This window comes from Oncorhynchus mykiss, chromosome 13, assembly GCF_013265735.2.
Source record: "Oncorhynchus mykiss isolate Arlee chromosome 13, USDA_OmykA_1.1, whole genome shotgun sequence".
In the NCBI taxonomy this organism is placed as follows: domain Eukaryota; kingdom Metazoa; phylum Chordata; class Actinopteri; order Salmoniformes; family Salmonidae; genus Oncorhynchus; species Oncorhynchus mykiss.
The window spans coordinates 52,907,607-52,930,968 of record NC_048577.1 but is presented as its reverse complement, the minus strand read 5'-3'; the positions used below and the strand labels follow the sequence as shown (position 1 = coordinate 52,930,968).

General features: G+C 44.4%; 1 protein-coding gene across 2 annotated transcripts in view; it reads right to left on the bottom strand.

Moving 5' to 3' along the window:
* Positions 1-23,073, bottom strand: part of LOC110539012 (voltage-dependent T-type calcium channel subunit alpha-1I-like) — a 139,043-nt gene extending 115,970 nt beyond the window's left edge. Inside the window, exons 1-2 of one of the 2 annotated variants that reach the window (XM_036941471.1) lie at positions 22,593-23,073; positions 17,490-17,623 (exon numbers count right to left, since the gene is read on the bottom strand). In XM_036941471.1, the coding sequence (XP_036797366.1) occupies positions 17,490-17,623; positions 22,593-22,682 (224 nt within the window). In that variant the 5' untranslated portion in view covers positions 22,683-23,073. The remainder of the gene's footprint in view (positions 1-17,489; positions 17,624-22,592) is intronic. The other variant, XM_036941470.1, reaches the window with a different exon arrangement.
* Between the last annotated feature and the right edge of the window lie 289 nt (positions 23,074-23,362).

Here is a 23,362-nt window from a genome sequence, read left to right as displayed (position 1 = left end):
GAGAGAGAGAGAGAGAGAGAGTGAGAGAGAGAGAGAGAGAGAGAGAGAGTGAGAGAGAGAGAGAGTAGGACGGACAGAGAGAGAGAGTCAGAGGGAGAGAGAGAGAGAGAAGGAAGGACAGAGAGAGAGTCAGAGGTAGAGGTAGAGCGAGGTAGAGAGAGAAGGGCAGAGAGAAAAGTAGAAAGAGGTAGAGAGAGAGAGGACAGAGAGAGAGAGAGTCGGAGGGAGAGGTAAAGAGAAGGACACAGAGAGAGAGAGTCAGAAGGGGTGGTAGAGAGCGATGGACAGAGAGAGAGAGTCAGAGGGAAGGGTAGAGAGAGAGTTAGAGAGAGAAGGACAGAGAGAGAGGTAGAGAGAGAGGTAGAGAGAGGTAGAGAGAGAGAGGACATAGAGAGAGAGTCAGAGGGAGTGGTAGAGAGAGAGGTAGAGAGAGAAAGAGGACAGAGAGAGAGAGTCAGAGGGAGAGGTAGAGAGAGAAGGACAGAGAGAGAGAGGTAAAGAGAGGTAGAGAGAGAGAGGACAGAAAGAAAGTCGGAGGGAGAGGTCGAGAGAGAAGGACAGAGAGAGAGAGAGAGAGAGTCAGAGGGAGAGGTAGAGAGAGGACAGAGAGAGAGAGAGTCAGAGGGAGAGGTAGAGAGAAGGACAGAGAGAGAGAGAGAAATAGAGGGATAGAAAGTGGTCTCTGTAAGTGATGCCTGCAGGATGTTGTGGTTTACTAAGAGTCAGACATCTGTTAGCTACTCATTCTCAGCATGTTAAAACTGTTTGTGCCCTACAACCTAAACCACTTTCACAGAATGGCCATGGTGCTTTATCTTTCCGTGTGTGTGTGTGTGTGTGTGTGTGTTTGTGTGTGTGTGTGGACCATGCAAAGAGCCTGGGGTGGAATACATTAATGCAGTGGCAGCAAGGCCTGCCAAGTCTAACACCAGACACAGCCAATCTACTGTACAATGCAACTCATTCAGAGGCCCATGTTCATGTGCTGCTGATCACAGCCCTGGACACACTGCATTCTGATGGGAATACAGCTGGCTGTATGGATATCAGACAATCAGCTTTAGTTCAGTGAGCTATACCAGTGGTAATACATTGTTGTGTTGTGACCAATCTACAGCCTTTAGCCCGAGACGTTTTAAACTGCACGGCGATCTAATACAAAGTCACCACAACCCAGAATTTAGGAAGTATTATGTGCGTCCCAAATGGCAACCTCTTTCCTATACAGTGAACTAAATCGGTAATAGGGTGCCATTTCGGAGACATTGTCACTACAACAGGGATGTCATGTACAGCAGGATGTGCACCATCACATCTAGTTTTTAATCTGTAGTCTTCATCATAGTGTTGCATGCTGTCCATTCTGATAGCTAGGTTGTCAACAAGCTCTCACTATCAGGATAAGGTAAGACCCAGAAGCAGACCGTGTCCAAGTAACAATGTTTATTACAAAAGCAGAAGCAAAGGTACAGGACGGCAGGTAGGCTCAGGGTCAGGGTCAGGGTCAGGGTCAGACTCAGGCTCAGGGTCAGGGTCAGGGTCAGACTCAGGGTCAGACTCAGGGTCAGGCTCAGGGTCAGGCTCAGGCTCAGGGGCAGGCTCAGGCTCAGGCTCAGGGTCAGGCTCAGGGTCAGGGGCAGGCTCAGGGTCAGGGGCAGGCTCAGGGTCAGGCTCAGGGTCAGGCTCAGGGTCAGGACAGGCAAGGCAGATTCAGGGTCAGGCTCAGGGTCAGGACAGGCAAGGCTGGCTCAGGGTCAGGACAGGCAAGGCAGGCTCAGGATCAGGACAGGCAAGGCAGGCTCAGGGTCAGGACAGGCAAGGCAGGCTCAGGGTCAGGACAGGCAAGGCAGGCTCAGGGTCTGGACGGCAGGCAGGCTCAGGTTCAGGACAGGCAAGGCAGGCTAAGGGTCAGGACGGCAGGCAGGCTCAGGGTCAGGACAGGCAAGGGTCAAAAACCAGGAGGGCGAGAAAAAGAGAGTACACAGTACAGAACACTTTGCAGCTATAAGCTAAAGGATATTATAGAGCTAAAGCTGCCTGTGCTTCCTGTGTCCTCTGACCTCCATCTTAGTGGGCTTAAAATGGAGGGGTGTCATGCAGAGAGGTGCCACAACAGGGTGACAGGTGGAGAGGTACCACAACAGGGTGACAGGTGGAGAGGTACCACAACAGGGTGACAGGTGGGAGAGGAAGGTGGAGAGGTGATGAGAGGAGAATAGAGAGGGATAAAGAGGAAAGGGTGAAACAGGGAAAGGGAACTAGATATTGATTGTGATAATGCCAGGGAGTGAGATAGGGTGGAGGGATGGAGAGCAGCTAGTTCTCACAGTCTCACGGCAGAATTAGATGTTTGTCCATGTATCTGAAACGTAGAATTTTGAAGTTGTTGCAAGCATAACATTTCAAAGTGTTTAAGGTTAAGTTTAGGCATTTTTCAGAATTCTTAAGGTTAGGGTAAAGTTTAGGCTTTAACTCTGAAATCGTAAGGTTAGGCATTACCTCAAAATGGTTAAGGTAAGGGTTAAGGTTTGGGATAGGCTTAAAACAAAAATCTAAAAATACTTTCTATTGTTGGATTGAAACTTGCAATCGGAGTTTCCACGTCATCTCCCGACGTCTTCAGACAGGGATGGATGTTGAATACTGACTTGTATCACGGGGGACCTGGCTGTGGAGAGAGAGAGGGTGGAATGACTTCTCCTCCAAGCTCCAAGAATAGTGTCTGAGGAGAACATGTTCTGCTTGACAATCCCCATTATGTCAATTTCATCTTTGAGCGATGGCATAATCGTTTTCAACACACACACACACACACACACACACACACACACACACACACACACACACACACAATGCTCGTACTCTCACACTCACACAGTGACAAACAATGTAAAATCCATCAGTACTGTCCTCTCTAGCAAGTAGAAGTGCTGGGACATACACACGTGGCCTCACAACGCTCCGAGTCTCACTAGAGAAGAGAGGATGTGACAAAAGGTCAAGAGATGACTGTATGTTGACCATCTCCATAGTGATGGAAGAGGTGAAATATTACACTGTGACACTGGGGTGATCTAGCTACAACCACAGTGCAGGATTTTCTCTTTAGGTTGACTGACAATGACACACACACACACACACACACACACACACACACACACACACACACACACACACACACACACACACACACACACACGTACAGGTATGTCACCGGGCTTAGAATGCTGTGTTTAAGTCTGTGAGAACAGTCACCCATGCATAATCATGAGTCTTGAATAGCTTGAATAAAATACGAGTCAGTGTGTTGAAGTGTGTTTTGTATAGACAAGCACCAGTAAAACTCTCTATGATCTCTCCAGTCAGTCAGCCAGTCAGCTAGTTAGTCAGCCAGTTAGTCAGCCAGTCAGCTAGTTAGTCAGCCAGTTAGTCAGCCAGTCAGCTAGTTAGTCAGCTAGTTAGTCAGCCAGTCAGTCAGTCAGTCAGTCATCCAGTCCGCCAGCCAGCCAGTCAATCAGTCAGTCAGTCAGCCAGCCAGCCAGTTAGTCAGCCAGTCAGGCAGTAAGCTGATCTCTCCTCTTCCTCTCAGAACACACACTCAGTCTGGAGCTGATTACAAGCAATAAAGTCTCACTATCTGAAGGATGCTACTGTTACAATGCTTCTGATATGCTTATTTTGTATTCTGTCTGTTGTGTTTCTCATCAGTGGAGTTATGTAACAGCCTTAACAGTGATGAAGGGATGTGTTTCTCATCAGTGGAGTTATGTAACAGCCTTAACAGTGATGAAGGGATGTGTTTCTCATCAGTGGAGTTATGTAACAGCCTTAACAGTGATGAGGGGATGTGGATAATATTTGAGAGGCAGAGTAGAAGAGGCTTACACACACAGATACACACAGACACCTAAGATGGAGTGAGAGGTGATGGAGTGAGAGAGGATAGAGTGAGAGTTGATGGAGAGAGAGAGGATATTGCGAGAGATGGAGAGAAAGAGGACAGAGAGTAAGACATGGAGAGAGGATAGAGTGATAGGTGATGATAGCAATAGAGAACTGAGTGAGAGAGATGGGGAGAGAGGACTGAGTGAGTGAGAGATGGAGCGAGAGAGAGGATAGAATGAGAGATGATGAGAGAGGATATTGTGAGAGATGATGATAGAGAAGACAGTGAGTAATGGTGAGAGAGAGGATAGAGTGAGAGATGATGGAGAGAGAGGATAGAGTGAGAGACGATGGAGAGATAGAGGATAGATAGAGATGACTGAGAGATAGAGGATAGAGTGAGAGATGATGGAGAGATAGAGGATAGAGTGAGAGATGATGGAGAGATAGAGGATAGAGTGAGAGATGATGAGAGAGGATATTGTGAGAGATGATGATAGAGAAGACTGAGTGAGTAATGGTGAGAGAGAGGATAGAGTGAGAGACGATGGAGAGATAGAGGATAGAGTGAGAGATGATGGAGAGAGAGGATAGAGTTAGAGATGATGGAGAGATAGAGGATAGAGTGAGAGAGGATAGAGTGAGAGATGATGGAGATAGAGGATAGAGTGAGAGATGATGGAGAGATAGAGGACAGAGTGAGAGATGATGGAGATAGAGGATAGAGTTAGAGATGATGGAGAGATAGAGGATAGAGTGAGAGATGATGGAGAGAGAGGATAGAGTTAGAGATGATGGAGAGATAGAGGATAGAGTGAGAGATGACGGAGAGATAGAGGATAGAGTGAGAGATGATGGAGAGATAGAGGATAGAGTGAGTGAGGGAGACAGTGTCACGTTCTGACCTTTATTTCCTTTGTTTTGTCTTTATTTAGTATGGTCAGGGCGTGAGTTGGGGTGGGCAGTCTATGTTTGTTTTTCTATGTTTGGTTTCTGTTTCGGCCTAGTATGGTTCTCAATCAGAGGCAGGTGTCGTTAGTTCTCTCTGATTGAGAATCATACTTAGTTAGCCTGGGTTTCACTGTTGGTTGGTGGGTGTTTGTTTCCGTGTGAGTGTTTGTTGCCACTCTGTTTCGGTTTGGTTATTTCACGTATTCGTTTATTGTTTTTGTATTTCATAGTGTTCAGTCCTTTTCTTATTAAAATCGTCATGAACACTTACCACGCTGCATCTTGGTCCGATCCTTACTCCTCTTCGGACGAAGAGGAGGAAATCTGCCGTTACAGACAGGGATATATACAGCAGTAGTAAAGAGGGTTTGGTGAATCAAACCATTCACTCAATCGTCCCTGGTCTCACAATGGACTATATATATATATACAGTGCCTTGCGAAAGTATTCGGCCCCCTTGAACTTTGCGACCTTTTGCCACATTTCAGGCTTCAAACATAAAGATATAAAACTTTATTTTTTTGTGAAGAATCAACAACAAGTGGGACACAATCATGAAGTGGAACGACATTTATTGGATATTTCAAACTTTTTTAACAAATCAAAAACTGAAAAATTGGGCGTGCAAAATTATTCAGCCCCTTTACTTTCAGTGCAGCAAACTCTCTCCAGAAGTTCAGTGAGGATCTCTGAATGATCCAATGTTGACCTAAATGACTAATGATGATAAATACAATCCACCTGTGTGTAATCAAGTCTTCGTATAAATGCACCTGCACTGTGATAGTCTCAGAGGTCCGTTAAAAGCGCAGAGAGCATCATGAAGAACAAGGAACACACCAGGCAGGTCCGAGATACTGTTGTGAAGAAGTTTAAAGCCGGATTTGGATACAAAAAGATTTCCCAAGCTTTAAACATCCCAAGGAGCACTGTGCAAGCGATAATATTGAAATGGAAGGAGTATCAGACCACTGCAAATCTACCAAGACCTGGCCGTCCCTCTAAACTTTCAGCTCATACAAGGAGAAGACTGATCAGAGATGCAGCCAAGAGGTCCATGATCACTCTGGATGAACTGCAGAGATCTACAGCTGAGGTGGGAGACTCTGTCCATAGGACAACAATCAGTCATATATTGCACAAATCTGGCCTTTATGGAAGAGTGGCAAGAAGAAAGCCATTTCTTAAAGATATCCATAAAAAGTGTTGTTTAAAGTTTGCCACAAGCCACCTGGGAGACACACCAAACATGTGGAAGAAGGTGCTCTGGTCAGATGAAACCAAAATTGAACTTTTTGGCAACATTGCAAAATGTTATGTTTGGCGTAAAAGCAACACAGCTGAACACACCATCCCCACTGTCAAACATGGTGGTGGCGGCATCATGGTTTGGGCCTGCTTTTCTTCAGCAGGGACAGGGAAGATGGTTAAAATTGATGGGAAGATGGATGGAGCCAAATACAGGACCATTCTGGAAGAAAACCTGATGGAGTCTGCAAAAGACCTGAGACTGGGACGGAGATTTGTCTTCCAACAAGACAATGATCCAAAACATAAAGCAAAATCTACAATGGAATGGTTAAAAAATAAACATATCCAGGTGTTAGAATGGCCAAGTCAAAGTCCAGACCTGAATCCAATCGAGAATCTGTGGAAAGAACTGAAAACTGCTGTTCACAAATGCTAACCATCCAACCTCACTGAGCTCGAGCTGTTTTGCAAGGAGGAATGGGAAAAAATGTCAGTCTCTCGATGTGCAAAACTGATAGAGACATACCCCAAGCGACTTACAGCTGTAATCGCAGCAAAAGGTGGCGCTACAAAGTATTAACTTAAGGGGGCTGAATAATTTTGCACGCCCAATTTTTCAGTTTTTGATTTGTTAAAAAAGTTTGAAATATCCAATAAATGTCGTTCCACTTCATGATTGTGTCCCACTTGTTGTTGATTCTTCACAAAAAAATACAGTTTTATATCTTTGTTTGAAGCCTGAAATGTGGCAAAAGGTCGCAAAGTTCAAGGGGGCCGAATACTTTCGCAAGGCACTGTATATGAACAGTCATATCTAGCTCCTCATTTCCATATTATCGTAAACAGTAGCTGGATATTGCCACAGATCAACATTTCCATATTATCATAAACAGTAGCTGGATATTGCCACAGATCAACATTTCCATGTAATTAAACAGTAGCTGCATATTGCCACAGATCAACATTTCCATATTATCATAAACAGTAGCTGGATATTGCCACAGATCAACATTTCCATATTATCATAAACAGTAGCTGCATATTGCCACAGATCAACATTTCCATGTAATTAAACAGTAGCTGTATATTGCCACAGATCAACATTTCCATGTAATTAAACAGTAGCTGGATATTGCCACAGATCAACATTTCCATATAATTAAACAGTAGCTGCATATTGCCACAGATCAACATTTCCATATTATCGTAAACAGTAGCTGCATATTGCCACAGATCAACATTTCCATGTAATTAAACAGTAGCTGGATATTGCCACAGATCAACATTTCCATATAATTAAACAGTAGCTGCATATTGCCACAGATCAACATTTCCATATTATCGTAAACAGTAGCTGCATATTGCCACAGATCAACATTTCCATGTAATTAAACAGTAGCTGCATATTGCCACAGATCAACATTTCCATGTAATTAAACAGTAGCTGGATATTGCCACAGATCAACATTTCCATATAATTAAACAGTAGCTGCATATTGCCACAGATCAACATTTCCATATAATTAAACAGTAGCTGGATATTGCCACAGATCAACATTTCCATATTATCATAAACAGTAGCTGGATATTGCCACAGATCAACATTTCCATATAATTAAACAGTAGCTGGATATTGCCACAGATCAACATTTCCATGTAATTAAACAGTAGCTGCATATTGCCACAGATCAACATTTCCATATTATCATAAACAGTAGCTGGATATTGCCACAGATCAACATTTCCATATAATTAAACAGTAGCTGCATATTGCCACAGATCAACATTTCCATGTAATTAAACAGTAGCTGGATATTGCCACAGATCAACATTTCCATATTATCGTAAACAGTAGCTGCATATTGCCACAGATCAACATTTCCATATTATCATAAACAGTAGCTGCATATTGCCACAGATCAACATTTCCATGTAATTAAACAGTAGCTGGATATTGCCACAGATCAACATTTCCATATTATCGTAAACAGTAGCTGCATATTGCCACAGATCAACATTTCCATATTATCATAAACAGTAGCTGGATATTGCCACAGATCAACATTTCCATGTAATTAAACAGTAGCTGCATATTGCCACAGATCAACATTTCCATGTAATTAAACAGTAGCTGGATATTGCCACAGATCAACATTTCCATATAATTAAACAGTAGCTGCATATTGCCACAGATCAACATTTCCATGTAATTAAACAGTAGCTGGATATTGCCACAGATCAACATTTCCATATTATCGTAAACAGTAGCTGGATATTGCCACAGATCAACATTTCCATGTAATTAAACAGTAGCTGGATATTGCCACAGATCAACATTTCCATATTATCGTAAACAGTAGCTGCATATTGCCACAGATCAACATTTCCATATTATCGTAAACAGTAGCTGGATATTGCCACAGATCAACATTTCCATATAATTAAACAGTAGCTGGATATTGCCACAGATCAACATTTCCATGTAATTAAACAGTAGCTGCATATTGCCACAGATCAACATTTCCATATAATTAAACAGTAGCTGCATATTGCCACAGATCAACATTTCCATATAATTAAACAGTAGCTGCATATTGCCACAGATCAACATTTCCATATTATCATAAACAGTAGCTGCATATTGCCACAGATCAACATTTCCATAGCTGTATACTGTATCTCCATATAGCTCCGTATAGCTCCATAATTCATTAATCCAGAGTGATGATTGCTACTGTAAATCTGCTGCTTTACTGGGGAGAGGAGAGAGGCTAGACCATTGATTTACACAAGGACACAACTGATAATAGTGAAAAAAGACACACACACACACACATACACACACACACACACACACACACACACACACCTGTTTGGAACCCAGGGATCCAAATAAATACTACTAAATACTACACAACACCCACGCACAGTCTGAATTGAACCCATCTAGCCTAGAGGCAAGCCATCCCTGGGAGCCCGTGTGGTTGTTCCTCGCCTCGCACGTCCAAAGCCATCTAATTTCAGTTCCGATGGAGGAACAGCTAAAAATGTCAAGCTGCCAATTGAAATGTCACCGTAACAGAGGAGAGGACTTGTGAAGGGAAACATAGCCCTGCCGTCACCCCCGACGCGCTCTGACATTAAAGCACAGGCAAACATTTTACACAGACATTTAATGAGAATAGCAAAGTTCTGGAAAGAGACGATGGGTGGAGTTCCTCTGGGATATTGTGGGCGTGACGGAATCGCAGAAATAACAAATACACACATGCAATAGAGTACACACAGAGAAGTGTACATAAGCACATGTGTGCACTGAAACACACAAACACAAACTTCCTTTCTAACTTTTCAAACCCGCCAGACCTCCCTTGTTGATGTCTTAATGGCTCAGTGCTCTACTAATTGAATTAGAAATAACTGTGGGAGGAGGAGAGGAAAGATGAAGAGAGAGGGGAACAGAGGAAATAGAAAGAAAGAGAGAAAAGAAGGGAGTTGTGGAAGAGCAGAGGTGAAGGTAGGAGAACACAACACGTCAGGAAGAAGGAGGACCAGAGGGGAAGGTACGAGAACACAACACGTCAGGAAGAAGGAGGACCAGAGGGGAAGGTAGGAGAACACAACACGTCAGGAAGAAGGAGGACCAGAGGGGAAGGTAGGAGAACACAACACGTCAGGAAAAAGGAAGACCAGAGGGGAAGGTAGAAGAACACAACACGTCAGGAAGAAAGAGGACCAGAGGGGAAGATAGGAGAACACAACACGTCAGGAAGAAGGAGGACCAGAGGGGAAGGCGGGATGAGGGATGAAAATTGAGGAGCTATGTAAAAAAGGAGAACAACGAGAGAGGGTGTATGTGGAGAGGAAAGGTGTGTGTGCCACAGGAGGTTGGTGAGGGGAGGACGACTCATAATAATGGAACACAACCCGTGTTTGATGTGTTTGATACCATCCCATTTATTCCGTTCCAGCCATTACTATGAGCCCGTCTTCTCCAATTAGGTGCCACCAGCCACCTGTAGTGTGGAAAGAGAGGTGTGTGTGTGTGACTGCGAGGTGTGTGTTCCTCTGTGTGTGGCTGCAGCTGCTCCCGTACACATCAATCAGGCTGTGTGTTTGTCAGAGTAATTAGCCGCCACAGGCCTCCTCTATCTAATTGTTCTCTCTTTTTTAACACTCCTTTTTTTGGCTCCATCCCTTCATCTCTTAGCCTTTTATGTATCCTGGGTTTCCAATGGATGACGCAGGCTAGGGGCGAGGGGCTAGGGGCGAGGGGCTAGGGGCGAGGGGCGAGGGGCGAGGGGCTAGGGGCTAGGGGCGAGGGGCTAGGGGCAAGGGGCTAGGGGCTAGGGGCTAGGGACTAGGGGCGAGGGGCTAGGGGCTAGGAGCTAGGGACTAGGGGCTAGGGGCTAGGGACTAGGGGCTAGGGGCGAGGGGCTAGGGACTAGGGACTAGGGTCTAGGGGCGAGGGGCTAGGGAATGTGTGTGTGTCAGTATTATTTCCAGTATGCTCCCTCTGTGCTGTAACCCCTGTTACTCTCTCTTTGGGAAGTGGTAATCCACAGCAGTAGGATTTAAAAAAAAAAAAAATTATATATATATTTTTAACTAGGCAAGTCAGTTAAGAACAAATTCTTATTTTCAATGACAGCCTAGGAACAATGGGTTAACTGCCTGTTCAGGGGCAGAATGACAGATTTGTACCTTGTCAGCTCAGGGCTTTGAACATGCAACCTTTCGGTTACTAGTCCAACACTCTAACCACTAGGCTACCCTAGTGGTTTGGGAGAGAACAGCAGGATTGGGAGAGAACTGACACCTGGTGTGTGGGTATATGGGTGTATATGTATATGGTTGTGTGGGTATATGGGTGTATATGTATATGGTTGTGTGTGTATATGGGTGTATATGTATATGGTTGTGTGTGTGTGTATATGGGTGTGTGGGGTATATGGGTGTATATGTATATGGTTGTGTGTGTATATGGGTGTGTGGGGTATATGGGTGTGTGGATATATGGGTTTGTGAGTAAATGTGTGTGTGCCTGTGTGAGTTTGTGTGAGACGCTGGCACGCCTGTGTGTGTGTGTGTGAGTGTCTGAGTGTGTGCATGCGCGCAGTGTGAGCTGTAATCCTGGTCTGTACTCGGCGATAGCTCAGCTCAACTCTATTCTCCATAGCACAGCAAACAGCAGGATCAGCAGGAAAGGACAGCACACACACTGAACACAAAGCCAAGCAGAGAGGCAAGCAGAGGGGACACAGACAAAATGGGATTTCTATATAACTATAACACTTTAAATCTGATGGTATCAATCAAACCTAAATATTTATCGATCGATTGGTCTGTCTGTCTGTCAATCAGTACATCCCTCCCTACTCCAGTAGAAAATAAAGCATGTGAGTGCAAATAGACAAATCTGAGATGTAGTCTAGCCCTGTGGAATATTGGGCCACAGCTGTAGTGGGCCAGAAAGGATTATGGGGAAAAGGGAAGGGGTCCCTGGGGAAAAGGAGAGTGAGGTTCATGAGAGAGATGTATCAAGGGAGAAGGGCCAGAGTGTGTGACTGGAACAGCATAGTATAACATCAACATTTCTCCAATACTGCAGACCATTGAAAGAGTATGTGTGTGTGTGCCTGTGCATAACACAGTAATAATGATAATGTGAACCAGTGATATTGGACTTCCTGGTGATTAGGATCAAAGTAGCCTGCTGATCAGAATCACTAATCACACGCAGACACAAGACACACACACACACACACACACACACTAACAGAATGAGACCCTCCCATTCTTGGTGTCACTCAGCTATAAGGTTTCACATAATTCAATGCATCTCTCATCTTTCTTTCACTGACACATCAACTTGAAACAGGCAGCAGACAAAATCAATGCCAACGTATCCTGGCCTTCCTAGAAGTACAGTAGAATGTCAACTATCTGTTTGACTGCAGTAAGACTGGAGGTGAAACTTCAGAGTCTGTAAGTTCATTACAGTAGAGCTCACTGATAGGATCATCTGACCACCTTTGATTTATACCTCCACTTAATACCAGCCCTTAATATAGAGGGAAGTAGAGAGAGTGGGAGAAAGAGAGGGGGAGAAAGAGAGGGAAAAAGAGAGAGAGAGCGAAAGAGGGAGAGTGAGAGGTAGAGAGAGGGGTAGTAATAAAATTGAGAAAGGGGAAAATTAGGTGGGAAGAAAGAACAATAAATAGGAGAGAGATAAATAAACAGCCTATTTATATAATGAATATGAATTGGGAGGCAGACATGATTAAATGTCAAAGCATTAGGCCTCTCACTAAAGGCTTCAGTCATACAAAAGTTACACTTAAATCCAAACTGCTTCTCTAGCAGATTAGAATGTCTCCACCCATGTTCAAGAATGACATGTTTCCCTTTACTCAGATTACAACCTCTTATTTGAAAATTAAATCTCCAAAATATGGTTATTTTTAAAACAAGCCACAGAAGTGTGGCTGTAATTTCAGTTTAATCCACAAGAAAAGACAGAACAAATATTACAACAAATATTATGGTAAAACTCAAATATGATAATTGATAAAAACAATATTTTTTTATATATAAAAAAAGGTATAATCTTTGTAAAAAAAATAATATATGGAAACGTCTGCTCTATTCAAAATTACAACCGACTAATTGCAGCATTACCTGAAAAATGCAAGTGGAAGGGGAAGAAAGTAAGGAACTTCTCTGTCAGCTCTGCATTAAAGACCAAAATTATACCAGTTTCAATATTAAAGACCAAAAAATTGACAGACCGGTGTGCCATAAAGATTGTAAAATAGTTGGGAAGAGATTCCATGGTACATGGTTTATGAAATGATACACAAAACAACGCTGGATTTCAATTTAAATGAATATACAAATTCTTAGAACCAATAGAATAGAATGTTATATGGGGGATACAACCATCCCAGCTCTGCAGATTTTGCTGTGAAGAGACAGAATCATTAGATCATTTGTTTTGGTACTGTCCATATGTAGTTTGTTTTTGGTCTGGCTGAATGGCTGAAGAATTGGCACATTTCCCAGGAGCTAACTAGGTGATTTCAAACATTTTAGTCAGTCAATCAATAATATAATACTTCTAGCAAAAATGTTTTGTTTAATTTACAATCTGTAGAATCTATCAGAATAAAAAGGTTCAGAACTTTTGTGAAACATCACAGAATAATTGAAAAATATGTCAAATAGAAGTCAAAACTGGATGTTGTTCAGAGATAGATGGGAGGGGTTGAGTGGGGCTGAAGGGTGGAACTGGATGTTGTTCAGAGATAGATGGGAGGGGTTGAGTGGGGCTGAAGGGTGGAACTGGATGTTGTTCAGAGATAGATGGGAGGGGTTGAGTGGGGCTGAAGGGTGGAACTGGATGTTGTTCAGAGATAGATGGGAGGGGTTGAGTGGGGCTGAAGGGTGGAACTGGATGTTGTTCAGAGATAGATGGGAGGGGTTGAGTGGGGCTGAAGGGTGGAACTGGATGTTGTTCAGAGATAGATGGGAGGGGTTGAGTGGGGCTGAAGGGTGGAACTGGATGTTGTTCAGAGATAGATGGGAGGGGTTGAGTGGGGCTGAAGGGTGGAACTGGATGTTGTTCAGAGATAGATGGGAGGGGTTGAGTGGGGCTGAAGGGTGGAACTGGATGTTGTTCAGAGATAGATGGGAGGGGTTGAGTGGGGCTGAAGGGTGGAACTGGATGTTGTTCAGAGATAGATGGGAGGGGTTGAGTGGGGCTGAAGGGTGGAACTGGATGTTGTTCAGAGATAGATGGGAGGGGTTGAGTGGGGCTGAAGGGTGGAACTGGATGTTGTTCAGAGATAGATGGGAGGGGTTGAGTGGGGCTGAAGGGTGGAACTGGATGTTGTTCAGAGATAGATGGGAGGGGTTGAGTGGGGCTGAAGGGTGGAACTGGATGTTGTTCAGAGATAGATGGGAGGGGTTGAGTGGGGCTGAAGGGTGGAACTAAAAACAATCAAAAGATAACTATTGTAAAATATACTGTGTCCGTAAAATGTATATAGTATATACAGTGGCAAGAAAAAGTATGTGAACCCTTTGGAATTACCTGGATTTTTGCATAAATTGGTCATCAAAATGTGATCTGATCTTCATCTAAGTGTAATGAACACGAGGGAGACAGAGCTGGTTTCAAGCGCAGAGAGCAGCAGCTGTTTAATGAAAGGGACCCTAGGAGGAGGCAGGTAGCTGGGTCCAGGGACAGGCAGAAGGTCATACATAGGAGGAGGCAGGAAGCTGGGTCCAGGGGCAGGCAGAAGGTCATACACAGGAGGAGGCAGGAAGCTGGGTCCCAGGGACAGGCAGAAGGTCATACACAGGAGGAGGCAGGAAGCTGGGTCCCAGGGGCACGCAGAAGGTCATACACAGGAGGAGGCAGGAAGCTGGGTCCAGGGCAGGCAGATCATACACAGGAGGAGGCAGGAAGCTGGGTCCAGGGCCAGGCAGAAGGTCATACATAGGAGGAGGCAGGAAGCTGGGTCCAGGTGCAGGCAGAAGGTCATACACAGGAGGAGGCAGGAAGCTGGGTCCAGGGCCAGGCAGAAGGTCATACATAGGAGGAGGCAGGAAGCTGGGTCCAGGGCCAGGCAGAAGGTCATACACAGGAGGAGGCAGGAAGCTGGGTCCAGGGCCAGGCAGAAGGTCATACACAGGAGGAGGCAGGAAGCTGGGTCCAGGGGCAGGCAGAAGGTCATACACAGGAGGAGGCAGGAAGCTGGGTCCAGGGGCAGGCAGAAGGTCATACACAGGAGGAGGCAGGAAGCTGGGTCCAGGGGCAGGCAGAAGGTCATACACAGGAGGAGGCAGGAAGCTGGGTCCAGGGGCAGGCAGAAGGTCATACACAGGAGGAGGCAGGAAGCTGGGTCCAGGGGCAGGCAGAAGGTCATACACAGGAGGAGGCAGGAAGCTGGGTCCAGGGGCAGGCAGAAGGTCATACATAGGAGGAGGCAGGAAGCTGGGTCCAGGGGCAGGCAGAAGGTCATACACAGGAGGAGGCAGGAAGCTGGGTCCAGGGGCAGGCAGAAGGTCATACACAGGAGGAGGCAGGAAGCTGGGTCCAGGGGCAGGCAGAAGGTCATACACGGTAGTCCAAAAATGGAAAACAGTACAGGCAGGGAATAAGCAAAAGGTGTCATGAGTGAGGCAGGAAAAACTATCATACACGGGAGGAGAGAAGGACGGGGGAAAACCAGAGCTCTGAAAAGGTGTGTCTCAAAACAAACAATACCTCACAGTGATGGGGTGCCAGGAACTGAACTAAATAGTGTGGGATGATGACATGCAGGTGTGTGAACAGGTGATTAGCATTCCAGTGATTGGGATCTAGAAAGTGAGCTGGAAAGTGGGCTGCATTCCGGGGATCTAAGTGCTTAGAAGTGTGAGTTGGACTCAGACGTTACACTAAGTCACAACAATGGACAAACATAGTGTGCTTAAACTAATAACACACAAATTATTGTATTTTTCTTATCTATATTGAATACATAATCTAAACATTCACAGTGTAGGTTGGAAAAAGTATGTGAACCCCTAGGTTAATGACTTTCTCAAAAGCTAATTGGAGTTAGGAGTCCGCTAACCTAGAGTCAAATCAATGAGACGAGATTGGAGATGTTGGTTAGAGCTGCCTTGCCCTTTAAAAAACACTCACAACATTTTGTTTGCTATTCACAAGAAGCATTGCCTGATGTGAACCATGCCTTGAACAAAAGAGATCTCAGAAGACCTAAGAATAAGAATAGTTGACTTGCATAATGTTGTGCAAGGATACAAAAGTATCTCTAAATGACTTGATGTTCATCAGTCCATTGTAAGACAAATTGTCTATAAATGGAGAAAGTTCAGCACTGTTGCTACTCTCCCTAGGAGTGGCCATCCTGCAAAGATGACTGAAAGAGCACAGCGCAGAATGCTCAATGAGGTTAAGAATAATCCTAAAGTGTCAGCTAAAGACTTACAGAAATCTCTGGATCATACTAACATCTCTGTTGACGAGTCTACGATGCGTAAAACACTAAACAAGAATGGTGTTCATGGGAAGACACCACAGAAGAAGCCACTGCTGTTCAAAAAAAGCATTGCTGCACATCTGAAGTTTGCAAAAGTGCACCTGGATGTTTACAGCGCTACTGGCAAAATATTCTGTGACAGATGAAACTACAGTTTAGAAGTTTGGAAGGAAAACGTGTGCGGAGAAAAATGTGTGCGGAGAAAAAAAGGCACAGCACACCAACATTGAAACCTCATCCCAACTGTAAAGTATGGTGGAGGGAGCATCGTGGTTTGGGGCTGTTGCTGCCTCAGGGCCTGGACAGCTCACTATCATTGATGGAAATGATAGGTGACCGCTGTAAAGGTTGATGAGGCTGCTGTCAGAACAGGCTGAGCTTATGCATTTATAATGAGCTCTTTACCCAATGGACTAACTCAACCACCCCTAACAAACACACACTATTTTAATAAGGATTTTATAGAGCTAGAAAGAGAGAGAAAGGGAGAAAATAGAGAGAAAGAGAAAGTGAAAGAGAGAGAGAAGGAAAGAGCAGGAGGGAGAGAGAGAAAGAGAGATAGACAGAGAGATAGCCAACACCTGGCATGTCATGTGGCTCAAAGCAGACAGAAGCATCTTGTTATGTAAGGCATCACAACACAACAGCAACACTCCATGTGAGATGAGTCCTGCAGCACAGAACAGACAACAGCACAGAAGAGGCTCCAAACAACTGCCTCAGACTCCCCACTATTATCTCTAATGACTTCAAGGATTTCAAACCTGTTCTCAGAGAGAGGTTTAAAGGTTTGAAATGGGGTCTGTTTTCATGTTGGTGAGGGCAGGGGGACTATGTATGAGTTGCTGTGGTGTGTGTGTGTGTGTGTGTGTGTGTGTGTGTGTGTGTGTGTGTGTGTGTGTGTGTGTGTGTGTGTGTGTGTGTGTGTGTGTGTGTGTGTGTGTGTGTGTGTGTGTGTGTGTGTGTGTATGAGAGAGTTGTTGTGGTGTGTATGTGTGTGTGTGTGCTTGCTTGTGTGTGTGTGTGCGTACGTGCATGTGTGAGTCTGTCTGAGCACCCATCTACTTGAACTCAACTGATTTCAACAACATCAAACCAGACATTTACCAGCTCGACATCAAACCCTAGTTTTAACACAGCCTGGCTTTGACAGCAGAAACGTGTGAAAGAGAAACAACAGCAGAAGCTAAACTACAGATGTGAGTCTAAAAGGCCCTCTGCATCTCTGCATCCACATCTGCAGAGTATGTACAGTACTATCTATGATTCAGTAGTATTCACCTAGCTCCCACCTACACTCTTCACAGGGAGGAAAGGAAGAAGGAAAGGAAGAAGGGTGATCTAACCCAGACATGACGATGAAGAAGTCTAGTCTGTTCCAGGTGTCGCCAAGGTAACAGCGTCTCCCGAAGATTCCCAGCGCCACCATCTTCACCACCATCTCCAACGCAAAGAAGATGTAGATGAACGCATCGAACGCCTGAGAGAGAGAGAGAGAGAGAGAGAGAGAGAGAGAGAGAGAGAGAGAGAGAGAGAGAAAGAGAGGGGGAGAGGTAATTTGTCATATTTATGCGAAATGAGGAAGCACATACTCTTGAAACTTATGAAAACACCTGTAGGTAAAGAAAAAATAACACACACACACGCACACACGTTTTCGTGTTCTGAAAATAAAACAAACCTAGCCCAAACCACTGCTGTGGGTGTAATGTCCCGCCCAGCGACAGTGGCTTGATTGGTTATGATTATTTTCTGTCGCAACTAGCAGATGGGACAACAATGAAAACATCAACCTTCGATCAAAACACTACTTTAATTAACTTGTTAATGATTATCAATTAACAGAGTGACTGGGACATGATTGCATCTGTCACTGACTGTGTGTGTGTGTGTGTGTGTGTGTGTGTGTGTGTGTGTGTGTGTGTGTGTGTGTGTGTGTGTGTGTGTGTGTGTGTGTGTGTGCGCGTGCGTGCGTATGTATGTACTGTATGTCTTTGTGTCCTAGTTATGCATTAAAGGTCCAATACAGATGTTTCTATCTCAATGTCAAATAATTTCTGGGTAACAATTGATTATTTTCAATTAAAATGGTCAAAAAGAAACAAAAATAGCTTCTTAGTAAAGGACAATTTCTTAAGAGGGAATTTTGCTCGGACTGTCTGAGAGTGGGGAGGGAAACACTGAAAATAGCTGTTATTGGCAGAGAGGTTTGTTGGACTGTCTGGGAGTGGGGAGGGAAACACTGAAAATAGCTGTTATTGGCAGAGAGGTTTGTTGGACTGTCTGAGAGTGGGGAGGGAAACACTGAAAATAGCTGTTATTGGCAGAGAGGTTTGTTGGACTGTCTGAGAGTGGGGAGGGAAACACTGAAAATAGCTGTTATTGGCAGAGAGGTTTGTTGGACTGTCTGAGAGTGGGGAGGGAAACACTGAAAATAGCTGTTATTGGCAGAGAGGTTTGTTGGACTGTCTGGGAGTGGGGAGGGAAACACTGAAAATAGCTGTTATTGGCAGAGAGGTTTGTTGGACTGTCTGAGAGTGGGGAGGGAAACACTGAAAATAGCTGTTATTGGCAGAGAGGTTTGTTGGACTGTCTGGGAGTGGGGAGGGAAACATTGAAAATAGCTGTTATTGGCAGAGAGGTTTGTTGGTCTAGAAACTAATTTACCGCCTGGTGATGTCACCATGACAGAGCTTGAAGAATTTAGAAATGAATAATGGGCAAATATTTCACAATCCAGGTGTGTAAAGCTCTTAGAGACTTACCCAGAAAGACTCACAGCTGCCAAAGGGGATTCTAATATGTATTGATTCAGGGGGTTGAATACTTATCTAATCAAGATATATTAGTGTTTTATTTTTCATTAAGCTTTAAAAAAAAAGATCTTCCACTTTGACACGACAGAGTATTTTGTGTAGATCATTAACAACAAACAACAATTGAATCCATTTGAATCCCACTTTGTAACACAATAATGTGATGTGAAGAAATCCAAGGGAAGTGTAGACTTTCTCAAGGCCCTGTTTAAAACACAGGAACATATTTAGGACTGCACTGGGACTATACCACTGATATCCACTATCTGCACACTACTGATTAGAGAGGTAGTCAAACGCTGTTACTTGGTGCGGGGGGTCCTATAATCTCCTTTGTTATTGGTGTGTTCTTCATTACACTGCGATGTGAGTGGTCGAGAGGGCTTGGGGAGATGTGTGTGAACATGTGTCGCTCAGCGATGTGTGGGCTAATCATTTTGATGCGTGATGAAGTTAGCTCCCTCACACACATACAAGGACACTGAAACACACACACGCACACACACACACACACACACACACACACACACACACACACACACACACACCATTTAAAATTACAAATGCACATCCAGAGATGGGCATGGACACAATCCTTACAGATACTGGCTCATCTAACATTCATAGTGGATACTTTAGAACCTGACAACGTTCTGCTTCATTTCTTATTCATAGTGAGCTACAGCCGGGGGCCTTGGCTCCTGTGTGTTGAAACAAGGAGGTTTGACTGAGCCTTTCCAAGCAGGGCCATGCTATACACAGCAGGAGAGGACACACACACATGCAGCCTTTCAGATTCTCTATGTTACGTGGTGTGTCTGTGTGTGTGTGCGTGTGTGCAGACGGTGTCGTTAATTACGTAACAAACGCTCAGCACATGTAATGCAATGTTCACTATATCAGCCACTACATCAGTCACCAGTGGTGTAAAGTACAAATACTATAAGGTACTACTTAAGTCGTTTTTAGGGGTATCTACTTTACTATTCATATTTTTGACAACATTCACTTTTACTTCACTACAATCCTAAAGAAAATATGTCCTTTTTACTCCATACATTTTCCGTGACACCAAAAAGTACCTGTTACATTTTGAATGCTTAGCAGGACAGGAAAACGGTCCAATTCACACACTTAATAAGAGAACATCCCTGGTCATCCCTACGGCCTCTGATCTGGCGGACTCACTAAACACAAATGTTTTCTTTGTAAATAATGTGTTGGAGTCTGCCCCTGGCTATCTGTAAATAATATCTGAGTGTTGGAGTCTGCCCCTGGCTATCTGTAAATAATGTCTGAGTGTTGGAGTCTGCCCCTGGCTATCTGTAAATAATGTCTGAGTGTTGGAGTGTGCCCCTGGCTATCTGTAAATAATGTCTGAGTGTTGGAGTCTGCCCCTGGCTATCTGTAAATAATGTCTGAGTGTTGGAGTCTGCCCCTGGCTATCTGTAAATAATATCTGAGTGTTGGAGTCTGCCCCTGGCTATCTGTAAATAATGTCTGAGTGTTGGAGTCTGCCCCTGGCTATCTGTAAATAATATCTGAGTGTTGGAGTCTGCCCCTGGCTATCTGTAAATAATGTCTGAGTGTTGGAGTCTGCCCCTGGCTATCTGTAAATAATGTCTGAGTGTTGGAGTGTGGCCCTGGCTATCTGTAAATAATGTCTGAGTGTTGGAGTCTGCCCCTGGCTATCTGTAAATAATGTCTGAGTGTTGGAGTGTACCCCTGGCTATCTGTAAATAATGTCTGAGTGTTGGAGTCTGCCCCTGGCTATCTGTAAATAATATCTGAGTGTTGGAGTCTGCCCCTGGCTATCTGTTAATAATGTCTGAGTGTTGGAGTGTGCCCCTGGCTATCTGTAAATTATGTCTGAGTGTTAGAGTCTTCCCCTGGCTATCTGTAAATAATGTCTGAGTGTTGGAGTGTGCCCCTGGCTATCTGTAAATAATGTCTGAGTGTTGGAGTCTGCCCCTGGCTATCTGTAAATAATGTCTGAGTGTTGGAGTCTGCCCCTGGCTATCTGTAAATAATATCTGAGTGTTGGAGTCTGCCCCTGGCTATCTGTAAATAATGTCTGAGTGTTGGAGTCTGCCCCTGGCTATCTGTAAATAATGTCTGAGTGTTGGAGTGTGCCCCTGGCTATCTGTAAATTATGTCTGAGTGTTAGAGTCTTCCCCTGGCTATCTGTAAATAATGTCTGAGTGTTGGAGTGTGCCCCTGGCTATCTGTAAATGATGTCTGAGTGTTAGAGTGGGCCCCTGGCTATCTGTAAATGATGTCTGAGTGTTAGAGTGGGCCCCTGGCTATCTGTAAATAATGTCTGAGTGTTGGAGTGTACCCCTGGCTATCTGTAAATGATGTCTGAGTGTTAGAGTGGGCCCCTGGCTATCTGTAAATGATGTCTGAGTGTTGGAGTCTGCCCCTGGCTATCTGTAAATAATGTCTGAGTGTTAGAGTGTACCCTGGATATCTGTAAATGATGTCTGAGTGTTAGAGTGGGCCCCTGGCTATCTGTAAATAATGTCTGAGTGTTGGAGTGTACCCCTGGCTATCTGTAAATGATGTCTGAGTGTTAGAGTGGGCCCCTGGCTATCTGTAAATGATGTCTGAGTGTTGGAGTCTGCCCCTGGCTATCTGTAAATAATGTCTGAGTGTTAGAGTGGGCCCCTGGCTATCTGTAAATAATGTCTGAGTGTTAGAGTCTGCCCCTGGCTATCTGTAAATGATGTCTGAGTGTTGGAGTGGGCCCCTGGCTATCTGTAAATAATGTCTGAGTGTTAGAGTCTGCCCCTGGCTATCTGTAAATTAGGTCTGAGTGTTAGAGTCTGCCCCTGGCTATCTGTAAATGATGTCTGAGTGTTAGAGTGGGCCTCTGGTTATCTGTAAATGATGTCTGAGTGTTAGAGTGGGCCCCTGGCTATCTGTAAATGATGTCTGAGTGTTAGAGTGGGCCCCTGGCTATCTGTAAATGATGTCTGAGTGTTGGAGTCTGCCCCTGGCTATCTGTAAATGATGTCTGAGTGTTGGAGTGGGCCCCTGGCTATCTGTAAATGATGTCTGGGTGTTGGAGTCTGCCCCTGGCTATCTGTAAATGATGTCTGAGTGTTGGAGTCTGCCCCAGGCGATCTGTAAATAATGTCTGAGTGTTAGACTTTCCCCTTGGCTATCCGTACATTTCTTTAAAGAAAACTGTGCCGTCTGGTTTGCTTAATATAAGGAATGTGAAAATATTTATATTTTTACATTTACTTTCGATACTTATTAAGTATATTTTAAACCAAATACTTTTAGACCTATTTTACTGGGTGACTTTCACTTTTAGCCATTTTCTATTAAGGTATCTTTACTTTTACTCAAGTCTGATAACTGGTTACTTTTTACACCACTGTCAGTCAATATATCAGTCACACCAGTGTCATAGGGAGTCTAAAGAAAGGCTGGTGTGGAGGTTGGGGAATGGGTTCTCTCTTCTCACCGCCTGTTGTCAATAATCAACTGTAATCAATCCATCAAATGATACAGTGGTGAAACTGAATTTATCTAACACTTTTTACAAAGTAATTAGTCGCAGAAGCATTACCGCTTCGCGGGGGTGACGTTTTGACAGACAGACAGACAGACAGACAGACAGACCTGTAGTATCTGGCAGCGGTCTGAAGTGCAGTCGATGTTCTCACAGGGCTGGTACATCCCCAGGGTGACACAGTTGAGCAGAATCACCATGATACTGATCCTCTCGAACCACGTATGGACAGCAAAGGGTTAAGAAACACAGTGGACAACCAGGGACAGTACACACACATACTGAAAGGCAATAGCATATCATACTCGCAAATAAGCAAACATACAGTAGGCACATTCACACACGAACGTATGCGCGCGCACCCCCACGCACATACAAATAGTGAAAGGCTTTCATCATATGATACACAGACACACTCACAGGTAGAGCTGCACTGGGTGATGCTGAGTGGTGCTTGTAAATGAAAGGGATTAACAGACTGGTGCCGGAGGGAGGGGAGAGGGGATGTAAAACAAAACTGTCTCTGGCTCGAAGCCAGCTGCACTCAGACACTATATCTGTCTGTCTGTCTGTCTGTGTCTGTCTGTCTCTCTCTCTCCCTGTCTGTCTCTCTCGCTGTCTATTTGTCTCCCTGTGTCTCTGTGTCTGTCTCCGTCTCTCTCTGTTTCTCTCTGTCTCCGTCTCTCTCTCTGTTTCTCTCTGTTGTTCTCTCTGTCTCTCCGTCTCTGTCCAGGTTTGTCCCAGTACTCTTACTGGACTTCTTTCCTCCTCTCCTTAACTTCACGACTGCAAAGCCAGGTGATCTCTCACAAAGCCAGGTGATCTCTCACAAAGCCAGGTGATCTCTCACAAAGCCAGGTGATCTCTCAGAAAGTCAAGT